This window comes from Danio aesculapii, chromosome 18, assembly GCF_903798145.1.
Source record: "Danio aesculapii chromosome 18, fDanAes4.1, whole genome shotgun sequence".
In the NCBI taxonomy this organism is placed as follows: domain Eukaryota; kingdom Metazoa; phylum Chordata; class Actinopteri; order Cypriniformes; family Danionidae; genus Danio; species Danio aesculapii.
Genome location: NC_079452.1, coordinates 39,543,191 through 39,567,190, shown reverse-complemented (window position 1 = coordinate 39,567,190; position 24,000 = coordinate 39,543,191). Strand labels below are relative to the sequence as shown.

Here is a 24,000-nt window from a genome sequence, read left to right as displayed (position 1 = left end):
TTACACTGGGAAAAAGACAAATTTTTGGAGACATGTCCTGTGGTCTGATGGAACTAAGATTGAACAGTTTGGCCATAATGACCAGTGTTACATTTGGAGGACAAAAGGTAAAGTTTACAAGCCTAGGAACACCATCCCAACTGTGAAGTATGGGGGCGGCAGCATCATGTTGTGGAGCTGTTTTGCTGCAGGAGGGACTGGTCCACTTCACAGCATAGATGGCTTTATGAAGAAAGAACATTATGTAGAAATACTGAAGCAACATCTCAAGACATCAGCCAGGAAATTAAAACTTGGCTACAAATGGGTCTTTCAAACGGACCATGACTCAAAGCATACTGCCAAATTAGTTCAAATGTGCTCTAAGGACAACAAAGTGAATGTTTTGGAGTGGCCATCACAAAGCCCTGAACTCAATCCTATAAAAATTTGTGGGCAGAGTTGAAAAAGCTTGTGCGAGCAACAAACCTACAAATCTGACTCATTTACACCAGTTCTGTCAGGAGGAGTGGGTCAAAATTCCTGCAAACTATTATGAGAAGCTTGTGGAAGGATACCCAAAACATGTGACCAAAGTTATACAGTTTAAAAGCAAAGCTAAAAAATTACCAAGGAAATGTTTGTAAACTTTTGACTGTCTAGAAATTGATAAAAAATTACCCCAAAAAAAATTCTCTCCTTTCTCTCCTTATTCTGGCATTTAGCAAATGTAAATCATTTAGGTGATCCTAACGGACCTAAAATAGTAAACGTTTTGTATGATTTACCATCAGACATTTTTTTAAAAATGGTTATGTTCCTTTTTTTAGAGTGTATGTAAACTTCACAACAGGGACATGAGTTCTTCTGTTAGTGAATTTGAATTGTTCTTCGTTCATTGGTTAGTGAATGAGACCCATTGTAACATATGGAGTCGGAGTGACAACGGACGTGAGGGTCCAAATGCAGTATACTAACTCAGTCAGGCAGGCAATGGTCAAAGCAGGAGCAAACAGAAGCATTAGGGTAATCCAAAAGTGTAGCTGTGTTAACAGGCAAAATGGTCAATACAGGCGGCAAAACAACATAAACAAGGCAAGGATCCATACTTTTTCATTCATTCATTCATTTTCTTTTCGGCTTAGTCCCTTTATTAATCTGGGGTTGCCACAGCGGAATGAACCGCCAACTTATCCAGCATATGTTTTACGCAGTGGATGCCCTTCCAGCTGCAATCCATCACTGGGAAACATCCATACACTCATTCACACACATACACTATGGTCAATTTAGCTTACTCAATTCACCTATAGCACATGTCTTTGAACTATTGGGGAAACCGGAGCACCGGGAGGAAACCCACGTGAACAAGGGGAGAACATGCAAACTCCACACAGAAATGCCAACTGACCTAGCCGAGGTTCGAACCAGCGACCTTCTTGCTGTTAGACGATCATGCTACCCGCTGCGCCACTGTGCCGCCCCAATACTTTTTTTCTGAATATTTCAAAATTGTCTGTTTACCACCTCATAATTTTTATTATATATAGATATATTTTTTAAAGAATTGGCCATACACAGGATTGTGATAAACTAAAAAGTAAAATAATAAATAAGTGTGAAAAGGTTTTAGTTACCTTTTATTTTTTGACATGTCAGAAACATACATCTCTTACTGTAAATTTGAAATTGCTACTGCCCTCCTTAAATATTAAGGTATATTTAAAGGTGCCCCAGTCTCTTGAATTTTTTTTTTATCCTGAGTATTGAATAAGCAGCACCTGGCCTCAAAACCCACTTTTCTGTTAATCAGGCTGCCTGTGAGTGTATTTTAGGCCAGCTGCTGTGTGTTATAATGTACATATTTCACGTTTCATCCTACTGAGGGCTTCTCCTTCACTATTTTGCAGCCTTGACTAAATCATTGTCAAATCCTGTCAGCATTATTTATTTATAAACTGAGCATCCAGCGATATCTTTTTCATCGCAACACAAAAACACAATCTTTGCAGTTGTTTGGGTGATACAGTATGCACACACAGTCAGTTTAGTCAATAGACATTTCCTTAGAGGAGAACGAACTTGACCTTGTCTGGCTTTCTCTTGTAAAGCCTGCACACATTTATAGAACCAATACGTGCACTGTCGATTTGATGAAATATCATGATGCTAAATTCATGCTTAGTTTAGTTTAGTTTTTAATTTGGTTTAGTTTTTAGTTTAGTTTTTAATTTAGTTTAGTTTTTAATTTGGTTTAGTTTTTAGTTTAGTTTTTAATTTAATTTAGTTTAGTTTACAGTAGTTTAGTTTTTAATTTAGTTAGTTTAGTTTAGTTAGTTTTTAATTTAGTTTAGTTTTTAATTTAGTTTTTAATTTAGTTTAGTTTTTAATTTAATTTAGTTTAGTTTACAGTAGTTTAGTTTTTAATTTAGTTTAGTTTAGTTTAGTTTTTAATTTAGTTTAGTTTTTAATTTAGTTTAGTTTAGTTTTAAATTTAGTTTAGTTTTTAATTTAGTTTTTAATTTAGTTTAGTTTTTAATTTAATTTAGTTTAGTTTACAGTAGTTTAGTTTTTAATTTAGTTTAGTTTAGTTTAGTTTTTAATTTAGTTTAGTTTTTAATTTAGTTTAGTTTAGTTTAGTTTTTAATTTAGTTTAGTTTTTAATTTGGTTTAGTTTTTAGTTTAGTTTTTAATTTAGTTTAGTTTTTAATTTGGTTTAGTTTTTAGTTTAGTTTTTAATTTAATTTAGTTTAGTTTACAGTAGTTTAGTTTTTAATTTAGTTTAGTTTAGTTTAGTTTTTAATTTAGTTTAGTTTTTAATTTAGTTTTTAATTTAGTTTAGTTTTTAATTTAATTTAGTTTAGTTTACAGTAGTTTAGTTTTTAATTTAGTTTAGTTTAGTTTTTAATTTAGTTTAGTTTTTAATTTAGTTTAGTTTAGTTTAGTTTTTAATTTAGTTTAGTTTTTAATTTAGTTTTTAATTTAATTTAGTTTAGTTTACAGTAGTTTAGTTTTTAATTTAGTTTAGTTTAGTTTAGTTTTTAATTTAGTTTAGTTTTTAATTTAGTTTAGTTTAGTTTAGTTTTTAATTTAGTTTAGTTTTTAATTTAGTTTAGTTTAGTTTAGTTTAGTTTTTAATTTAGTTTAGTTTTTAGTTTAGTTTAGTTTAGTTTAGTTTAGTTTAGTTTAGTTTAGTTTAGTTTAGATTAGTTTAGTTTAGTTTGGTTTGGTTTGGTTTAGTACATTTTATTTATTTCATATTTAATTTTTTTATTGCATAATTTTATTTTAAATTATTACATTTTATTGCATTTTTTAAAATTTATCATATTTTATTCATTTACTTTTTATTTTATTGCATTTTAATATTGTTTTATTTTACTGCATTTCATTTTATTTTATCTTATTGCATTTTTATTTTGTTTTATTTTAGTTATTTGTTTTATTTTATTACATTTTTATATTTTTATTTTATTTTACTGTATTTTATTTTATTGCATTTTTTATTTTGTTTTTTCTATTTATTTTATTACATTTTTATATTTTTATTTTATTTTACTGCATTGCATTTTATTTTATTGCATTTTTATTTTGTTTTGTTTTATTTATTTTAATGTAATGTTATTGCATTTTTTATAGTACTTTATTTTGTTCTACTACTATTTTATTTTTATTTTATTGCACTTTTTATTTTGCATTATTTCAGTTATTTAATTTTATTACATTTTATTTTATTGCATTTTTTATTTAGTCTTATTTATATATTTATTTAAATTTATTGTACTGTGCATTTTATTGCACTATTTATTTTGTTCTATTTATTTATTTATTTATTTTATTAAAAAAAAAAATTATTGCATTGCATTACATTTTGTATATTGCAAATTGCCCCCCAAAAAACTGTGTCATCATTTGTCTCTTAAGTCAGTGCATAATGCGAGTGAGCACAAGAGGATGCAGCGTTTCAATGAAAACTGGCCATCAAAAAAAAAAATGTAAAAAAATCAGCATGCAGCGCAGGCCATCGAGGTAATTAAATCAGATGAAAGTGGAGAGCGATCTGGCAGATCCTGCAGTGAAAACGCACAGTCAGAACTGAAATCACCTCTCCAAGGACGATCCAGTAATCCAGGACGTTCAGCTCAGAGTTCTGGACCTTATATCACAGTCCATATTCACCCTCATAACAACCAGGATATCAGGCTGTTTTAGTTCTTGAGGGTTCATAAAGAGCAGTCAGTGTGTGTTGCGATTCATTGCGTTTTAAAAATTATTTTGTTTTAATGCATTTTTTTAAATAATTTTTTCATTGTATTTATTTTTAATTTTATTGCATTTAATTTTATTATATTTTATTGCATTTTTTAAAAAATCTGTCGTATTTTATTTGTTTATTTGTTTTTATTTTACTACATTTTATTTTATTGCATTTTAATATTTTATTTTATTTTGCTGCATTGTACTGCATTTTATTTTGTTGCATTTTGTTTTTGACAGAGTAGTACTGGACGTCACATGCTGTGCTGTTCATGTGTTTGGAATGTCAGATATCAGCTGTGAGGAAGTCCTGACATTTGCTTATCGGTGACTAGTGCTGACAAATCTTGGCTGTTAACCAAGAGGCAGCTAAACTATTGCTTATGCTGTCTTCAAATCACTTTCCACCATTGAAAATTTGTTTCTTTGTGTAAATTTTGTGTATTTTTGATGGCCAATTGGCATACAGAAAATTCAGTAATATTTAGTTTTATTTAATTGAATTGAATTTAATTTATTTTATTCTTATTTTTTGTATTTTTGTTCATTTTATTTTATTTATTTTATTATTTTATTTAACTTTTTTGTTTTATTTATTTATTTATTTTTTAATTAATTTATTTTTATTTATTTTTATTTTATTTTTTCATTTTATTTTATTTTTTCATTTTTATTAAAGTTTTTGTATATTTTTTCATTTTATTTTATTCTGTTTTGTTTTATTTTATTTATTTTTAAAATTTATTTAAATTTATTGTATTTTATTTTTTGTGAATTGTAAACTGTGTTTACAGTTGATGGCAAATTGGCATACAGAAAATTCTGTGTTTAGTTTAGTTTAGTTTAGTTTAGTTTAGTTTAGTTTAGTTTAGTTTAGTTTAGTTTAGTTTAGTTTAGTTTAGTTTTGGTTTCATTGCACCAAAAAAAATGTATACAAAAAGCAGCAACTGCACACACAATGTGGATTTCCTCATTGTTTTTCTTCGGCCTCTCCGTTTGATCAATTTAATGCAGCTGATATTACTTATTTTTTTAATGAGCTAAGAAACCCATTTGCAGCGCTGTTTTAGCATAACTAACGTCTATTTTGTTGTAGCATGCATTTAATCTTCTTTTGTTTTAACTTTATATTTTATCTTACATTTTTTTATTTAGTCAACAATAATAACACTGCATCCTTTTTAATTGATGAATTCCAAGTAAAATACAGATCAAAAAAAGAATAATTCATTCTTTCATCATTGCAAAACTCTTGAAATCTCATATCCTGCATCTTTAATTAGTAACTTTTTGTTCTCCTTTTTATGCCCTCTCTTCCTTCCTGTACAGTGTTGTGATCTGGGATATCATGCCTCTCTAAACCGGGCATTGCGGACCTACCTCTCAGCTGAATATAACCTGGAGACGTCCCGTCATGAGGGCCTGGACATCATAGAGAACGCAGTGGACAGTCTGGACCCCCGTAGTGACCGCCAGCGCTTCATGGAAATGTACCCGACCGCCTTCTGCCCTCCCGTCAAATTTGAGTTCCAGGCACATATGGGAGACGAGGTCAGTTTTAATGACATTTTTGGATTGAACCAATGTAAAGTGAAAGTGGGGATGTTGATATATATATAGTTTTCAGTTTAAGACATTAACAATATGTCATACTATATTTTATACTATAATGTTTGGCATGTTTATGTTTTTATTTTATTGCCAGGCATGTCATCTGTTCATTCATTCATTTTCTTTTCGGCTTAGTCCCTTTATTAATCTGGGGTCGCCAAAGCGGAATGAACCGCTGACTTATCCAGCATATGTTTTACGCAGCGGATGCCCTTCTAGCTGCAACCCATCACTGGGAAACACCCATACACTCTCATTCATTCACACACATACACTACAGTCAATTTAGCTCACCCAATTCACCTATAGCGCATGTCTTTGGACTGTGGGGGAAATCGGAGCATGCGGAGGAAACCCACGCGAACATGGGGAGAACATGCAAACTCCACACAGAAACGCCAACTGACCCAGCCGACGCTCAAACCCGCAACCTTCTTACTGTGAGGCGATCATGCTACCCACTGCGTCACTGTCATCTGTTGAAGTTCGTTATATATTATAGGTTAATTATATAAAGTTTATTAAATAAGATTGAACGTTTTAAAGTGGAACAAACCAAACTGAAATGACAAAGTTCTTTAAATCCATTGCTGATTGTTTACTGGAGGAAGGTGTAATTAATTAGGTACAGTATCTGCAATATTTACTAATAAATTGCCAGTTATTAATTTTTGAAATCGCTAAAATATCACTTCTTAACCAAAAGGTTGAATGGCTGAGAAAGGCTGTACTTTCTTCATCAGCTGAGGAAGTTCAACCTTCCAAAGGAGCTGCTGAAACAGTTCTACACCTCCATCACTGAATCAGTCATCTGCACGTCAATAACTGTCTGGTTTAGCTCAGCTACTAAATACGACCTCCAAAGACTACGTCAAATAGTTCGGATTGCTGAGCGAATCATTGGTACAACCCCTCTTACTCTCCAAGATCTGTACTTATCCAGAGCGAGCAGAAGGGCTGCCAAAATTACTCTGGAGCCCTCACATCCAGCACACTGCCTCTTTGAACTTCGACGCTACAGAGCACTGTGCATCAGAACAGCCCGACACAGAAATAGTTTCTTCCCTCAGGCAATCCATCTCATGAACACTTGATGATAATAATTGTGGAACCAACATCACTACTTGCTTGATACTTTTTATACACATATACACTCATTTAACAACAAACTTTACTTGCCAATTTGCACATAACAGCTGCACATATAACGTTGTATATAGTAAAATACCTGTACATACACTTGTCAATCTGTATATTTGCACTCACTACTTACTTCTATTTTTAAAATATATTTATAATCTGTTTTTTTGTCTTGTCTCTGTAATGCTGTTGCACTGTAAAAGCTCTGTCACGAAAATGACCCAACATCCTTGACCTTCCTAAAATGAAACATCGTTGACCTTCCTGAAATGAAACATATAGGCAGAAGATAGGTTTCATTTCAGCATGCATCTCCCATGCCTCATCTACTGGCCCATCCATTAACCTCCTGTTAATCTAGTTTTTGCCCGGGGAGTGAATGCATGAGCTCATACAGGATAGAGAGTGCAGAAAAGCGTCTTAATGAAATTCTGAATCATATGTGGTCAGGATTGCTTCATATCCTTCTTTTATTGTGTCTCAGTTGGCAGTGGAGAGTTTACGTGGAGCTCTGAGAGCAAATCATGCTGCATTTCTCACCCTCAAGCTGACTTTATTAGATTTCTTCTCTCTAATTGGCCATTTTTGTCACTGATATCATGTCTGCACATGGTTTACAACCTGTTGTTTTCTGGTCATGCCCGAAGTCTCTCCCGGTTGGTGAAATGTGCTTGGGTTTTGCTGTATATGAGTCTGTGCCCACTAATATTAGTACTCTTGCTAAATATGAGCAAAATGCTGGGGTAAAAATTCTTTGTTGTTTAACATTTTGATATTGTACTCCATAGATAGATAGAGTTTTTTATTTTTTTAGAGCGCAAGATTGAAAGGTATTTTTAACAACCTTCTTTGCTCTTGCTTTATTTACCAAGGGTGCAAATATTAGTGGAGGACAAATAATGTTTGTCTCTGGTGTTAATTATTTCTTTAAACCATAGCTTTCTGATTCTGTTACAACATGTTCTTTAACTGCTGCTTGGTTGTAATTGGAGTTTAGTTTTTAAATGTTTGTTTTTTATTTTGATCAGGTTTGTCAGATCACAGCACAGCCTCCTGTTCAGGCTGAGCTCCTCCTGAGGTTCCAGCAGCTTCAGTCCCGTCTCACCACACTGAAGATCGAGAACGAAGAGGTAAGCTGATCCAAATGCATTCAGAAATGATTAGGAACAACTGAAGATGCATGTGAAGTCGTTCAAAAGCAGCTACTCTCTGCAACTCTCACATGGTTGCTCACTGGGAGACCACATGGGAAAGCTAGGTTGCTGACGGAAGTGGTGTTATTGAGGCCAGCAGGGGGCACTCAACCTGTGTTCTGTGTGAGTATTAATGCCCCATTATAGTGAAGGGGACTCTATACTGCTCAGTGAGTGCCGTCTTTCGGATGAGACGTTAAACCGAGGTCCTGAGTCTCTGTGGTTGTCAAAAACCCCAGAATGTCCTTCGAAAAAGTAGGCGTTCAACCCCGGTGTCCTGGCCAAATTTACCCACTGGCCTCTGTCCATTATGGCCTCCTAACCATCCCCATATCATAATTGGCTTCACCTCTCCACCGATTAGCTGGTGTGTGGTGTGCGGTCTGGTGCTATATGGCTGCCGTCGTGCCTCCAGGTGGTGGTTGAGTAGATTCCCCCTAATATGTAAAGCTCTTTGAGTGTCCAGAAAAGTGCTATATAAATGTAAGGAATTAAAAAAAACTATTTAAAGACAAGTTTCTCACCTACATAAGGTCCGATAATTTATCTTTATTTTTTGAACATTTTTGTTATCTGTACTGCATAACCAATACAATATTTCAGCTTAAAAGGGATACAGTTTTACTGCTAATCATTTCACTTTTTTATACAATATAGAAAGAAACAAAACACAATGTAAAAAAAATTTAAATAAAGTAAATAATAACAATATAATAATAATAATAATAACAATGTAAACAATGTTAATAACAAAATGTACACAATTTTGGGAAGGTCAAATATACACCTAATAGTCAAATTCAATATTAAATAATATTAAATCTTTGTTCTTAGTCTGAAGAGGAGACTGTGAGAGAAAATGTACTGGTTATTAAATTAGAGAATGCACTGTAAAGAATGCAAGGTTTCACACAATTCATTCATGTTGTCCCAACACAAATCGATTAAGTTAAATTAACACTTTTAACAAATTTATGTGGATTGAAAATAAAAAAATTAAGTTGTCCCAATGAAATTTCAAGAGTTATGTTGTTTCAGCTCATTTTAAATAAGTGAAAAATGTTTTTTTTTTTTTGAGTGTGTGTACTTTGGAGATTAAAGTCAAGTAGCAATTATTTCACGCTTCTACAAAATCTGGAAGGAGTCATTTTACATGTTCAGTCCATTTGGTCCAGGTCTAATAATTTTCAAAAATATGAAACAGAATTTCAGAATCCTATAATATATATTTTAAATTTATATTATATTTTTTACATGCTAATGTAGTTTATTGTAGTTAATTTTGTTGATAGAGTTAATTTAATATCTTATGTAATATTATCATTAAATAGCTTAATTAGATGTTCATGTTTGTTATTCATTATTCAAAAATTATGATAAATTAAATGAAAATTAATAATAAATTAAAATTTATAATAAGATATATGATAAAATTATAATAATATTTTTTATTTAAATAAATGTTATAAAAATATAGAGTCGCTAATAATTCCTGAGGGCTAATAATTCTGACTTCAACTGTATATATACAGTTATTTTCCTTCCTTTAAAAATGAAAAATAAAATGAAAATTAATAATAAAATAAAATTTATAATAAAATATATAAGAAAATTAAAAAAAATATATATATATAAAATATATATTTTAAGTTAAAATAAATGTAATGCTTTCTATTTCTGTTATTTTAATTAATTATACCTGCTTTTTATAATTAAAATTTAATCATAATGGAACGGAAAAAGAAGAAAAAGCTAATTAATTCTATTTATCTAATTATTAATAATGATTATTAATTAATTCTTTTATATATTTATTTTCTTGAAAAAAATAAAAGCAGAATTGAAAAATGGATATTGGAAAAAATAAAATGAAAGAGATTTTTACAAGACCCATACCCACTATGCCCTTAAGCACAAGCCTTTCCCAGAAGTGAGCATGCAATTCACTTTGAAATAAACGTCTGCTAAATAACAGTTGCATCAGGCAAACGCCAGCGCTGAAATGGTTTTGTTCATTTGGGCTGACGTTAAACTGCCTAATTGAATTTGAAATCTTGCTTAATAAGTTAGCCAAGTCCAGGAGCGCGCATCCCGTATCTTCCTGTTGCATTAGAGCGAGACAGCTTTGCAATGTGTTTGCTTAATTGAGTTGGCAGGAGCTGATCATAAAAGAGGCTTTGGGAGGACTTACAAGAAATAGTTTTTTTTTTCCCTCACTGTCCTCCAGATAACCCGAGTGACGCACATAGAAGCTTCTCTCGTTGACACCGTCTCCATTTTCTTCCTTCAGTTCATTTCTGTCTTTTTCGCTTTTTATTATCTCTGCCTCCTCCAAGGCTGCAACATTTTAATCAGGTTTTAAAGTCGAATGCTCAAGCTGCTGCCGGATAAAAAAGCACTCGCTCTGGAAGACGGAGGAGCCTGGCTTTGCTTCTTGGCATTATCTTGTCTATCTGAGATGAACGAGTGTTGTACGTCTGCCCTCTTCTCTTATCTGCTTCCTCTGCCGTGCTTTATTTTTCACAGTTTTGACAGACCAAATCGGAATCTGGCACTGAACCTGTGCATGTGATAAAGATGATATATTCTGTTGTCCCTGCACAGATTTAAAGTGCGCTGATTATGCTTTTTAGGATATTAGGTGTTTGTAAATGTAAACAAACTGGAGAGTTTTAAAGGTTGTCAAAACTGAAGTAAATCTGAAACTAGTCATAAGTAATTCTTCCAGTAGTTACTTTCTGCACAAATTTGCATAATGCCAATGTATGGTTTTCATTAGTCCCAGCCCTTTGGCTTAACATCTAATGCATATGGCACACTATTCTGGAAACGTCCTCTGATTGGTTTAAGTATACAAGATAGGGCTGCTTGATTATGGGAAAAATCATAATCACAATTATTTTTGTCATAATTGTTATAACGATTATTCAAAATTATATGCAGTTGAAGTCATAATTACTCGCCCTCCTGTTCATTTTATTTATTTTTTATAAATATTTCTCAAATGATGTTAAACAGAGCAAGGAGTTTTTCGCAGTATTTCCTATAATATTTTTACTTCTGGAGAAAGTCTTATTTGTTTTACTTTGGCTAGAATAAAAGCAGGTTTAAATATTTTTAAAACTATTTTAAGATCAATTATATCAGCCCCCTTAAGCTATATATATATATATATATATATATATATATATATATATATATATATTAATATTATATTAATATATATTATATATTATATATATATATATATATATATATTATATATATTTGTGTCTGCAGAAGAAACTATTATGTTTAGAAATGGGTTGAAAAAAGTATTTTTTTTCGTTAAACAGAAATTGGAGGAAAATATAAATTCAGAAGGGCTAATAATTCTGACTTCAACTGTATACATACAGTTATTTTCCTCCCTGTAAATAAAGAAAGAAGAAATAAATACAATAGTACAAACTGCATCTTCACTGTAAGAATACATCTTATGCATGGTTAGAAAGACATTGTGTGAACAGTGTGCAGATTTATAATTATAATCACAGTGATTAGAAAGGTTGCTGGTTTAGAATGTAGCTAATAGTTTTCTTCGGATAAATAAGCATGTTTCAATCCTTTGCTTCCTGCTCACCTGGTTAAAGTTGACATCAGTTAAGTGCTACCGAAGTCAGGCACCAAAATCTGCATTATTTGGTCACACCAGTTAAATAGCTATCAATTATTCAATAACCAATCCTAGCTGTAAGTGGTATAATAGACTGTGTTACCTGACCAATCAGAGCAGAGCAGGCTTTCATAAAAGAAGAGTTTAAATAGAGAATAACTGTTTCAGACAATACAAGACTAGAGGTTAGGGATACACCTACTTTTCAGCCGATATATAAAAAAAAAAAAAAAAAAAGGACTATGCTAAACTCCACTGGTTTCACTCCTATTTTAAGTATCTCTCATATGTTATGTTTTAGTTACATTTTTTTTGTCTATTGCATCCAGAATTTTCGGTTCAGACCATAATTTTGGTTCCAATGCATTTTTACAAGAGATATTCTGCAGTGTATATTGTGAAGAAAATAAACCTCAAAAACTAAACGAAGAATCTTTGCATAATAAGAAGGGTGTCAAAACAAGATGTATAGGGGGGTCCCTTTGAATCTGAGAAAAAGTTCACTTTGATCTGTATTTCAAATAATTTTGTTAATAATTTAAATAATAGATATACATTTGATCCCCCTATAACGGTTCGTACCATTGTGAATGCATAATCACGACAATCAGTCTATGCGAGAAAACGTCATTCAACAGTCTGAAACCAGCAGATTTAGAGCACTATAAGAGTTCACTAGACTGATTTCTCATAAAATAGGTGTTTGTTTCTACATAAAGCCTAAAAGTAAAGTCAAATTAGATGCGTAGTTTGTGTAGGTTGACCTAAAGCAAGCCGAAAATAGCTAATCAGGTCAGAATACACTTAATAGCCTATCCCAGAAAACACTCAAAACCTAAATTTATTGTATTAATAAGTTAGAAGTAATTTAAACAAGTACATTAATTTGATTCACTGAAGCATGTATTACACAAACTAACATTACCGAAAAAACCTGACCCCCCTGATCGTCAATTTATAATTCACACACTGAAAATAGGGACACTTTAACATACAGTACATTATAGTGCAGGTTGTGCGTATGTATGTGTACAGTTAGTCCTATGTGAATATTGTTGCTCCAGGCAGTGGTGTTGTGGAAGTACAGGCCCTGGTAGACTTCTTAAAGAGCTTATAAATCATCTGCTGTGAGGACAATTTGCTCAGCCCACTATTAGGGCTGTCGTGAAAGCTAAACTGATCAGCAAAACGACCAAAAAAATTACCAGCAAGCTGAAACGATGCAGATTGTAATATAAATATCTTTTCAAGGAATGAAAGAGACTCTGAATGACAAGTTTTAGATCACTGACCAAGCAGAAAGGAAGCGGAAACACACAGCAAGAGGAAGTGAGGTCAGGGCCCTTCCTGCTTTCTCCACATGGCTTAAAGCATGTTTTGACATCAGATTTAAGGTGTGTAAAAGACCTCTAAACATAACATTGGCTTTTTGTGCAGCTGTTTCCTAAAGCCTTCCCAACGGACGAAACGACTTGATGAATACTTTATGCATTATGGTTGAACCACTGTAAAGCACTCATCCTCAAACACACCTTTGTCAGACACAAAGGAAGAAAACATCTGTCAGTTTGAGCTTCCTGCTTCATACGTTAATTTTTCTTCTGCAATTATCCAGCTTTCAGCTCTTCGTCTTCTTGAGCTTGTAATTGAATAGTGAATGGAAATTAGTTTTAACATTTAATCTGTACTTTTTTTAATGCTATTCACTGTTAACAATTTCCTCTAGAATCTACAGTAACTTACTGTAAATCAATTACAGCAAAAATACTTAATATTTACAGCACATTTCTCTTGCTGTGTGTGTATTTACAGTATTGTATATATTTTAGTGTAAAGTATATAGTATTTTTTTTACAATGCAATTTTAAAATACAGTTACATACCGATTAACTGTCCTACAGTAAAATACAGTTCATATTACAGTAAAGTTATTATTATATGTTTAATAGATACTAGTCGCATGTAAATAAGTAACAATTTTTATGTTACTAATCACTAGATTTTTTGGTTACACTTTATTTTTAGGTGTTCTTGTTAAAGTGTAATTTTTTATCTACTTTAATAAATTACATACGGTTAGAATGTAGGTTAGGTTTGTAGGTGGATGTAATTAATTGAACTTGCTATAGTAAGTACATAGAACATATAAGGACATAAAGTTTTACTGTTATTTCACTTCAGTCAGAATGGCCACAGCCAATCTATAAGTGCTAGTGTCTAATGAATAAGTACTTTAAATATGTAATTGAAAACTAGTATCTAGATCTATAGATTATTATTATTATTATTGTTATTGTTGTTGTTATTATGATTTTCTTTTGAAATGTGTAATAATAATTATGGTTGTTACACATTTCAAAAGACAAATAATAATTAATAAATAAATAAATATATTATTATTATTTCAAATAATTTCAAAAAGAATATAAATAATTATTATATATTATTGTAAAGAGAATAATAATAATAATAATTATTATTATATTATTAATATGTGATTATCATTATTATATATTATTATTATTATATTATTATTAATTTACACATTTCAAAAGAGAATAATAATTATGATTATTATTTTGTGATGATGATGATGATTATTATTATTATTATTATTATTTTCTTTTGAAATGTGTATATACAACAACAACAAAATAATATAATATATTAGTATTATTATTATTATTATTATATATTATTAGTCTTTTGAAATGTGTAATAATATTTTTGTTAATAATTGATAATAAATAAATAATAATAATAATAATAATAACAACAACAACAACAATAATAATAATAATAATAATAATAATAATAATAATTGTTATTATTATTATTATTAGTCTTTTAAAATATGTAATAATAATTATTGCTGTTACACATTTCAAAAGACTAATAGTATAATATAATATAATGTACTATATAATAATATAATATAAATAAATATTATTATTATTATTATTATTATTATTATTATTATTATTTTCTATTATTAGTCTATTTTGAAATGTCTTTTTATGAAATGATATTTGAGAATATGTATATGTATATTTATAACCCAACATTTCAACTGACCTTTCATATAAAGCATTTTCTACATAAAATAGTGTAAAATATAATTTCATATAAGATAAATAAAATTATAATTTCATAAAACAGTTAAAAGGAACAAATAAGGACATCAAAACTTTAGAAAAGATGTTGAAAACTTGTGCAATCTCTTAAGCTGTGGCATTCGCTCACCTGCTGAAGGAAGCTGCACAGTACGAAAGAACAAATTTCTCTCAAGCTGACATGCTCTTCTTCACTTAAACACACACACAATACACGCACACTGAGTTTTGAAAGTTTGTCACACACTCCAGGTTGGATCTCACCACATGGCACAAAACCACAGCAGTTTAATCACAGAGCGAGCTCATATCATTGTCCCGTTCGTGTTGAATCATCCCTCAAATCAATGAAGGATGACACACGAGTCAGAGGAAACCTGCAGCCGCATCTGAAATCATATGGATCCAGGTCACTGCAGCGCTCCTGATTCATCGGCCTGCTGTGGAAACTGAATCGCAGAGAGATGATCTCTTCTTCTGGCTGTAATCTCTCTCTATGGTGGGGTTTTGGCGAGGGCCTTTATGCATGACACCTGTCTTATAGGATGTGGTTTACTGGGAAAGTGGCAGAACAAAGGCAGACGGGTTATGTAGAGGTAAACTGAGCGAGGAGGAAGGGGAAAAGCTTAGTTTCAAGGACATGAAAGCAGTTGAAATGAAATGATGTGGAAAATAAGAGGGATTCTTTTTAAGTGTCGTTAATACTAGTTGAAAAGCTTGGGCCCTTGAGCTTTTCTTTAAACCTCAGGTGGTTAAAAAGGGATGAATGCTAAATATACATGATATCTTTCTGAAGCTACATTTCGTGCATATCTGTTTGATGCTTTTCTCTTTTAACACAGTAATGGCTTTAAATTTTCTTTTAAATAAATTTTTTTAACTAAATATAATGTGTGGTTAAAGATGGAGTGATTTGCATATACTGTAATATATATTTGATTAAATCAATTAAATCACATTTTATTTATTACATTTTATACATCAAAATAATACACAAAACATGTTTTGGTTCTTTCCTGAGCATTAGTGTGTGTTGTGATTAATTGGACCTTTTCTGAGCAAAAAAAAATAAAAGACTATAATAGTTTAAAATGTAACATTTATGACATCTGACATTTATGATCCATAAAGGAGGCTCAGGAAAAGACACTGTCAAATAGATGTGAAAACGCATAAACTATTAGTGAGTATATGCACTATCCGGCCACTTTATTAGGTACACCTGTCCTACTGCTCCTTAAAACAAATTTCTAATCAGCCAATCACATGGCAGCAGCTCAATGCATTTAGGCATGTAGACATGGTCAAGACAATCTGCTGCAGTTCAAACAGAGCATCAGAAAAACTTTAATTTTATGCGTGTTACCATACTGTTGGTTAGTAGCTGTGTAAATGACACTGAGCACCTTCTATACACTGATACACTTTTCTGCTTGTGGGAGTTGTTTGTTATGAGCAGAAAGATGATTTAAGTGACTTTGAACCTGGAATAGTTGTTGGTGCTAGACGGGCTGGTCTGAGTATTTCAGAAACTGCTGATCTACTGGGATTTTCACGCACAACTGTCTCTAGTGTTTACAGAGAATGGTCCGAAAAAGAGAAAATATCCAGCGAGCGGCAGATCTGTGGACGCAAATGCCTTGTTGAGGTCAGAGGAGAATGGCCAGACTGGTTGAGCTGATAGAAAGGCAACAGTAACTCAGCATCGTGTCAATGCCACAGCCTACCTGTGTATTGTTGCTGACCATGTCCATCACTTTATGACCACAGTGTACCATCTTCTGATGGCTACTTCCAGCAGGATAACACTCCATATCATAAAGCGCGAATCATCTCAGACTGGTTTCTTGAATATGACGATGAGTTCACTGTGCTCAAATGGCCTCCCCAGTCACCAGATCTCAATCCAATAGAGCTGGGATGCGGTGAAACGGGAGATTGGCATCATGGATATGCAGCCAACAATTCTCCAGCAACTGCCTGATGCTATCATGTCAATATGGACCAAAATCTCTGAGGAATAATTCCAGTACATTGTTGAATCTATGACATCAAGGATTAAGGCACTTCTGAAGGCAAAGGGGGTCCAACTTGGTACTAGTGGTAATTATAAGTAAATATTATTAAAATAATAGTAAAAAAAGTAACTTTTTTGGTGCTAAGACTACATTTTTCTGTTTGTTGGAAATACCAATTAACTAATGCATTTATATGTTATATGTGTTGTTTTGTTTTTTAATTATAGCAACATTCTAAAAATTCTGGGATTTGGAATACGAGGAAATTCAAAGAAAAGTTCCCGGTTTTTTTATCCTAACGTGAAGCAAATCTTTTCAAATTTCGAGAAAAAGTAAAAATAAAATAAAATAAAATCCCAAATGCGAATTGCCTTTCCATCAATTGGTTATCGTGACCTACTGTAGTATTGGTAACTTAGTAACCAACAGTAAACAAAGCAAGCAAAATGGATTCAGCCAATTAGTCACATGGGTGTGATGTCAGAGATATTCAGCTATTGTTTTTCTACTTCATATTATTCAGATTAATCCTTTTTCACACAAGAAAACTGAAACGAGTGTAAAACCTTTAATCTGGAATGAAGGCATTTTTATTCAAAACTCAACGTTTCCATGACTAATTTCTCTATCTGGTAAAGCTAACTTTCTGATCAACTGATCTTTATTTTTGTTGACCATATAATCTGCAAGCCTAACAAACAGCTACAATAGGTAATTGATGTTATTCTGCAATGTGGAGGTGCGCTTGTTTTTTTTTGTTTTTTTTTTTGCATTTGTTGTAGAACTTCTGATTCAGTTACCTGTGGCAGAAATGACTAGAAATAATAAACAGCAGAAAACGATCAAACTCTACAAACAAGTGTGTTTATGACTATACATAAAAAAGAAGAATATAAGAAGAAAATTTCAGTTTGAAGTAGCATAACGAGCTGTTTTTAATGGCTAAAAATCAATAGAATAGAATGAGACCGGAAGTCTTGAGCCAAAAAGATTCTAATGGCTGCACCAGCTCGTATGTGAAGAAAGAATAAGGTCAGTAAGATGGCACTGAACAAAGATGATGTTCTAGCACTTCTGCAGCAATCAACATTAGCACTAACAGAAGTACTGAAGTGATAATCAGTACAAAGACAGTAAAGAGGGCCGCAATCAGCCAATCACACACACACACACAGACACACACACCCACGTCTCCCAGAGCTTTATCTCCTGCAGAACAAACACGCATTTCCTACAGAGAACACACAGCGCTTTAGTGGGCTCTGAGTGTCTGATGTGAACTGAATATCCACTGGAGGAGGAAAGAAGAGTGCTGGAGAGAAGGACACAAAGTCAGAGATAAGACTGCCAATTCCCTTCTGAGAACTCCAATCTCTACTGCAAACACTATTTGCATTATTATAGCAAACCAACTTAATGTTGAATCCATAAAACATACCAGCATCTGTGTTCAAGCTACTGTTAATTATTGCTTCAAATACTAGTAGTACTCTTTTCTGTTTACTACACTGTAAAAAATGGCCATGATTTAAATGGTAAAAAACTGCAAAAATCCTTAACCTGGTTAACGTATGTTTCCTTAATATATACGGTGAATAACTGTAAATTGACTTTCCCAGAATTCCCTGTATGGCACATCATTTTTTATGCTTTTTGTTGACATTACTATGGATTTTTTTGTTGATTCCCCATCAGTTATGTACATTAGAGATTTATGTTACATCTAATGTTAATAATCAATGTTTATTTCATGACTTTAATTTTATGCGTGTTACCATACTGTTGGTTAGTCGCTGTGTAAATGGCACTGAGCACCTTCTATACACTGATACACTTTTCTGCTTGTGGGAGTTGTTTGTTATGAGCATTGGTTCATTATGTAACTTACTTATCATCACCTGCGTTTGGCTGTGCTAACATGTCTAACTGTATAACAAAAGATGTGTAGATGTTGGTAAATCAAAATACAGACATATTACCTCTATAAATTAATGAAATACGGTAGTTTACCGTAAAAATGAGAAATCACTTTTACGGTTTGTACCATATTATAAACGGTAAAGTACTGGCAACCACAGCTGCTGTTTTTTTACCATAAATTTTACGGATTCATTTTTTACAGTGTATTAGCACTCATACATAAAGACTAGTACCTAATAAATAGACAATAGTTATTATTCATTAGACGCTAGTGCCTGTTGAAATGTCTAACTGGGAACCATTGATTAGAAACTAGTACCTTTTGAGAAGGAGCTAGTGCTAATGATTTGATATTACTTATTCATTTAAAACTAATACTTATTTAAAAGACAATAGTAATTATTTATTAGTTACTAGTGCATATTACAGGGACACTATTATTCATTAGATACTAGTTCCTATTCAGTAACAACTAGTTCCGATCATTAGATGCTAGTACTTATTTGAACTAATTCATTAGATACTATTACTTAATCATTTGAAAGTAATACCTACTGTATTAAATAGACCATAGTAATTATTCATTAGATACTAGTTCCTATTACAGAGACACTGTTATTCAGTAGAAACTAGTTCCAAACATTAGATGTGAGTGCTTAATTGAAATAGTTCTACTCATTAGATACTAGTAGTGTCACTGTAATTGACAATAGTACTTAATCATAGTTCTAATTATTTAACACTTCTTATTTTCTTGAAACTAATACCTATTAAATTGACAATAGTAATTATTCATTATATAGTGATGCCTATAAAAGAGTCACTGTATTATTGATTTAATACTAGTACTTATTCAGTAGGAACTAGTTGCAAAAATTAGCGCTAGTACTTAATTGCAATAGTTTTACTCATTAGACTAGTAATGGTGTCTGTGTGATAGACTAAAGTAATTATTCATTAGATACTAGTGCCTATTACAGAGACACTGTTATTCATTAAATACTAGTACCTATTCAGTAGGAACTAATTCTAATCATTGGATGCTAGTACTTATTAGAAACGAATACATATTAAATAGACAATAATAATTGTATATATAATAATTCTAACAATGTGTGCTTATTAGAAACTAATACCTATTACATAGACAATAGTGCTACTTACAGTATTAGATACTTGTACCTATTCAGTAGGAACTAGTGTTAATCATTAGATGCATGTACTTATTCATTAGAAACTAATACCTATTACATAGACAAAAGTGATGCTTATTAGATACTAGTACCTGTTTAGTAGGAACTAGTGTTAATCATTAGATACATTTACATATTCATTCAAAACTAATATCTATTACATAGACAATAGTGATGCTTATTAGATAGTACCTATTTAGTAGGAACTAGTGTTATTCATTAGATATGTGTTCTTGTTCATTCAAAACTAATACCTATTACATAGTCAATAGTAATACTTATTAGTTACTAGTACCTATTCAGTTGGAATTAGTGTTGATCACTAGATACTGTACATGTACTTATTTCGATTTTCTTATTTCGAGGTATTCGAAACTAATACCTATTACATAGACAATAGTAATACTTATTATACACTACCTATTTAGTAGGAACTAGTGTTATTCATTAGATACGTGTACTTACTTATAAGAAGCTTATATCTATTAGTTTGACAATTGTGATACTTATTAGATACTAGTACCTACTCATTAGGAACTAGTGTTATTCATTAGATACTTGTAGTTATTTACTAGATGCTACTACCTGTTAGTCTCTAGTAATTATTTACAAGTAATTATTCATGACTTTTTTAATACTATTAAATAAATATTAGTAATTATTCATTTGATACCGGTGCCTAATAAACACTGGGTCGCTGGGAATTATTAACTAATATCTATGCTGTAGAAACTAGAATGTATCCCTAGATACTAGTACTTATTGATTAGATGCCATTATCTATCGGACTCTAGATACTTGGACTCAAATGTTTGGACTCCAAATGCTAGTATTTATTATTATAGATTATATAGACTAGATTGTAGATGCTATTAAAGATACTAGTGGTGTATTCCTGTATCCACACACAGGGCTGTCAGTTGATTTCATGGAATGAAACAATCAATTAATATCAATATTTAGCAATATTTGCAGCAATTGTAGTTTCTCACTGGTCTACAGTTCACAAAGATTCACTTTGTGATTGCTTTGTCAGTCTGTGCATTTCCAGATCTTCATAATTGTATGATTATGTTGCTCGTCTGACACTGTAAAGTTGCAGAAATGAACCCTGAAGGCCACAAGTGAATGATGTTCCCCTGGGTCGCCTTCCTCTCTCCTCTCTGTAAATTGATTTCTTTGGTCTGCTGTCTTGCCCAAGGCCTGCTATTAGTCACAGAGCGCATGTCAAACAGGGATGGCCACTGGATTTATTTTCAATAAGCTGGTACTTGAAGTCCATCTGAAATCAAAATTAAAGTTTGTTTCGGTGTTAGTTTAATGATGTCTGTCTTACTTTTATCTATACGTAAATGTGCTTCAAAACAAAGTCAAAATTCTCATTTAGGAGATAGAAGCATTAAAACCTTACAGGTTATCATCTACGCTAATATGAATCAACTATGTTTATGACATCACTGCGCAATTTAGCTTCTTTTTAGGTCCTCTGACCAATCAAATGCACTCTAATATCACTCTAGTATCCTACAAGATGAGAATGAAATTGGTCACTTACTCGCACAACAGCACAAACTCAATATTTGAGTAAACAGACAACAAAACAAACACAAAACATTTGAATTACACAAAGTTTTTTCATTTTATGTGGAGAAAGGGACTTTGTAAGGAAGAAAATGCACTTCAGAGAAACCCTATTGGCTATTTTAAAAGGGGGAGGAGCTACATCAAATGTCCCACCCTATCTATGTATTTCAGTTATTTTCAATTTACATCACACACCAACATTTTAGTTTAATGTATTTTTAATTTTATGTATTTTTTTAAGCACTTTTGATGCACATTTTTATTAATAAATGTTACAACTATGTACTAGAGCAGGGGTTCCCAAACTCTGTACTGGAGGGCCTGTGTCCTGCATAGTTTGGCTCCAACTTCCTTCAACACACCTGCCTGGAAGTTTAGAAAGAGTTTGACCAGCTGGTTTAGGTGTGTTTAATTGGGTTTGAAACTAAATATGCAGGACACCGGCCCTCCAGGACCAAGTTTGGGCATCCCTGCGCTAGAGTAAAGTAGCCATTAGTGATCATTGATATTCTGTATGTGAACTTTGTCATTGCAGCTAAAAATGACTTTATATTTCAGATCAAGAAGACGTCTGAGGCAACACTTACCACCATCCAGGACATGGTGACGGTTGAGGATTATGACGTATCTGAATGTTTCCATCACAGCCGCTCTACTGAATCGGTCAAATCTACCGTGTCTGAAACCTACCTCAGCAAGCCGAGCATCGCCAAGAGACGCGCCAACCAGCAGGAGACTGAGCAGTTCTATTTTATGGTCAGTATTCTTCAATCTGTTGTTGTTTTATAGTGTTTTCAGACAGTTTTAAAAGATAGTTCAATAATTGTATTAATGCAGTAAAAATATTATAGAAATAATGAATTATTGATTAAATATGTTATGTATAATTTGTAGTTTACAGTATATATATGTACAGTGCATCCGAAAAGTATTCATAGCGTTGCACTTTTTCCATTTTTTTTTTGTTGCAGCCTTATTCCCAAATTGATTAAATTCATTTATTTCCTCAAAATTCTACACACAATACCCCATAATGACAATGTGAAATTTTTTTTTGAAATTGTTGAAAATTTATTAAAAATAAAAAACCTGTAAAATAACATGTACATAATTATTCACAGCCTTTGCCCAAGACTTTGTTGATGCTCCTTTGGCAGCAATTACAGCCTCAAGTCTTTTTGATTATGATGCCACAACCTTGGCACACCTGTCTTTGGAAATCTTTGCCCATTTCTCTTTGCTGTACCTTGCAAGCTCTGTCAGGTTGGATGGGAAGCAACAGTGTACAGCCATTTTCAGATCTCTCCAGAAATGTTCAATAGGATTTAGATCTGGGATCTGGCTGGACCACTCAAGGACATTCACAGAGTTGTTGTGAAGCCACTCCATTGATATTTTGAGGTGTGCTTTGGGTCATTGTCCTGCTGGAAGATGAACTGTCATCCCAGTCTGAGGTCAAGAGTACTCTGAAGCAGGTTTTCATTCAGGATGTCTCTGTACGTTGCTGCATTCATCTTTCCCTCTATCCTGACTAGTCTTCCAGTTCCTGCTGCTGAAAAACATCTCCACAGCATGATGCTGTCACCACCATGCTTTACTGGTATTATGGTGGTATTAGCCTGGTGATGAGTGGTGCCTGGTTTTCTCCAATGTAAATTTTAGTCTCATCAGACCAGAGATTTAATTTCTTATGGTCTGAGAGTCCTTCAGATCCTTTTGGCAAATTCTAGGCGGCGAGTGGCTTCCGTCTGGCCACTCTACCACACAGGCCAAATTGGTGGATTGCTACACAGATGGTTGTCCAATGGTAAGGTTCTCCTCTCTTCACAGAAGGAACGATGGAGCTCAGACAGAGTGACCATCGGGTTATTGATCACCTCCCTGACTAAGACCCTTCCCTCGATCAATCTGCTTAGATGGCCGGCCAGCTCTAAGAAAGATTCCTGGTGGTTGCAAACATCTTCCACTTATGGATGATGAAGGCCACTGTGCTCATTGGAACTTTCAGAGCAGCAGAAATTTTTCTGTAACCTTCCCCAGCCTTGTGCCTAGATATAATCCTGTATCAGGGGTCTACAGACAATTCCTTTGTCTTCATGCTTAGTTTGTGCTTTGACATGCACAACCAACCGTGGGACTTTATATAGATAGGTGTATGCTGTTTCAAATCATGTCCAATCAACTGAATTTACCACAGATGAACTCCAATAAAGCTGCTGAAACACCTCAAGAATGATCAGTGGAAACAGAATGTACCTGAGCTTAATTTAGAGCTTCACGACAAAGGCTGTACATGTACATGTGTTTTTTTTTTGTTTTTTTTCAGGGTTTTTATTT

At 32.6% G+C, this 24,000-nt stretch overlaps 1 protein-coding gene across 2 annotated transcripts in view; it reads left to right on the top strand.

Moving 5' to 3' along the window:
- The window catches only part of srgap1a (SLIT-ROBO Rho GTPase activating protein 1a), a 203,473-nt gene that overhangs the window by 108,914 nt on the left and 70,559 nt on the right, over positions 1 to 24,000 (top strand). For both annotated transcript variants that reach the window (XM_056479034.1, XM_056479033.1), the window contains exons 7-9: positions 5,566 to 5,787; positions 8,016 to 8,117; positions 22,222 to 22,419. In XM_056479034.1, the coding sequence (XP_056335009.1) occupies positions 5,566 to 5,787; positions 8,016 to 8,117; positions 22,222 to 22,419 (522 nt within the window). The remainder of the gene's footprint in view (positions 1 to 5,565; positions 5,788 to 8,015; positions 8,118 to 22,221; positions 22,420 to 24,000) is intronic.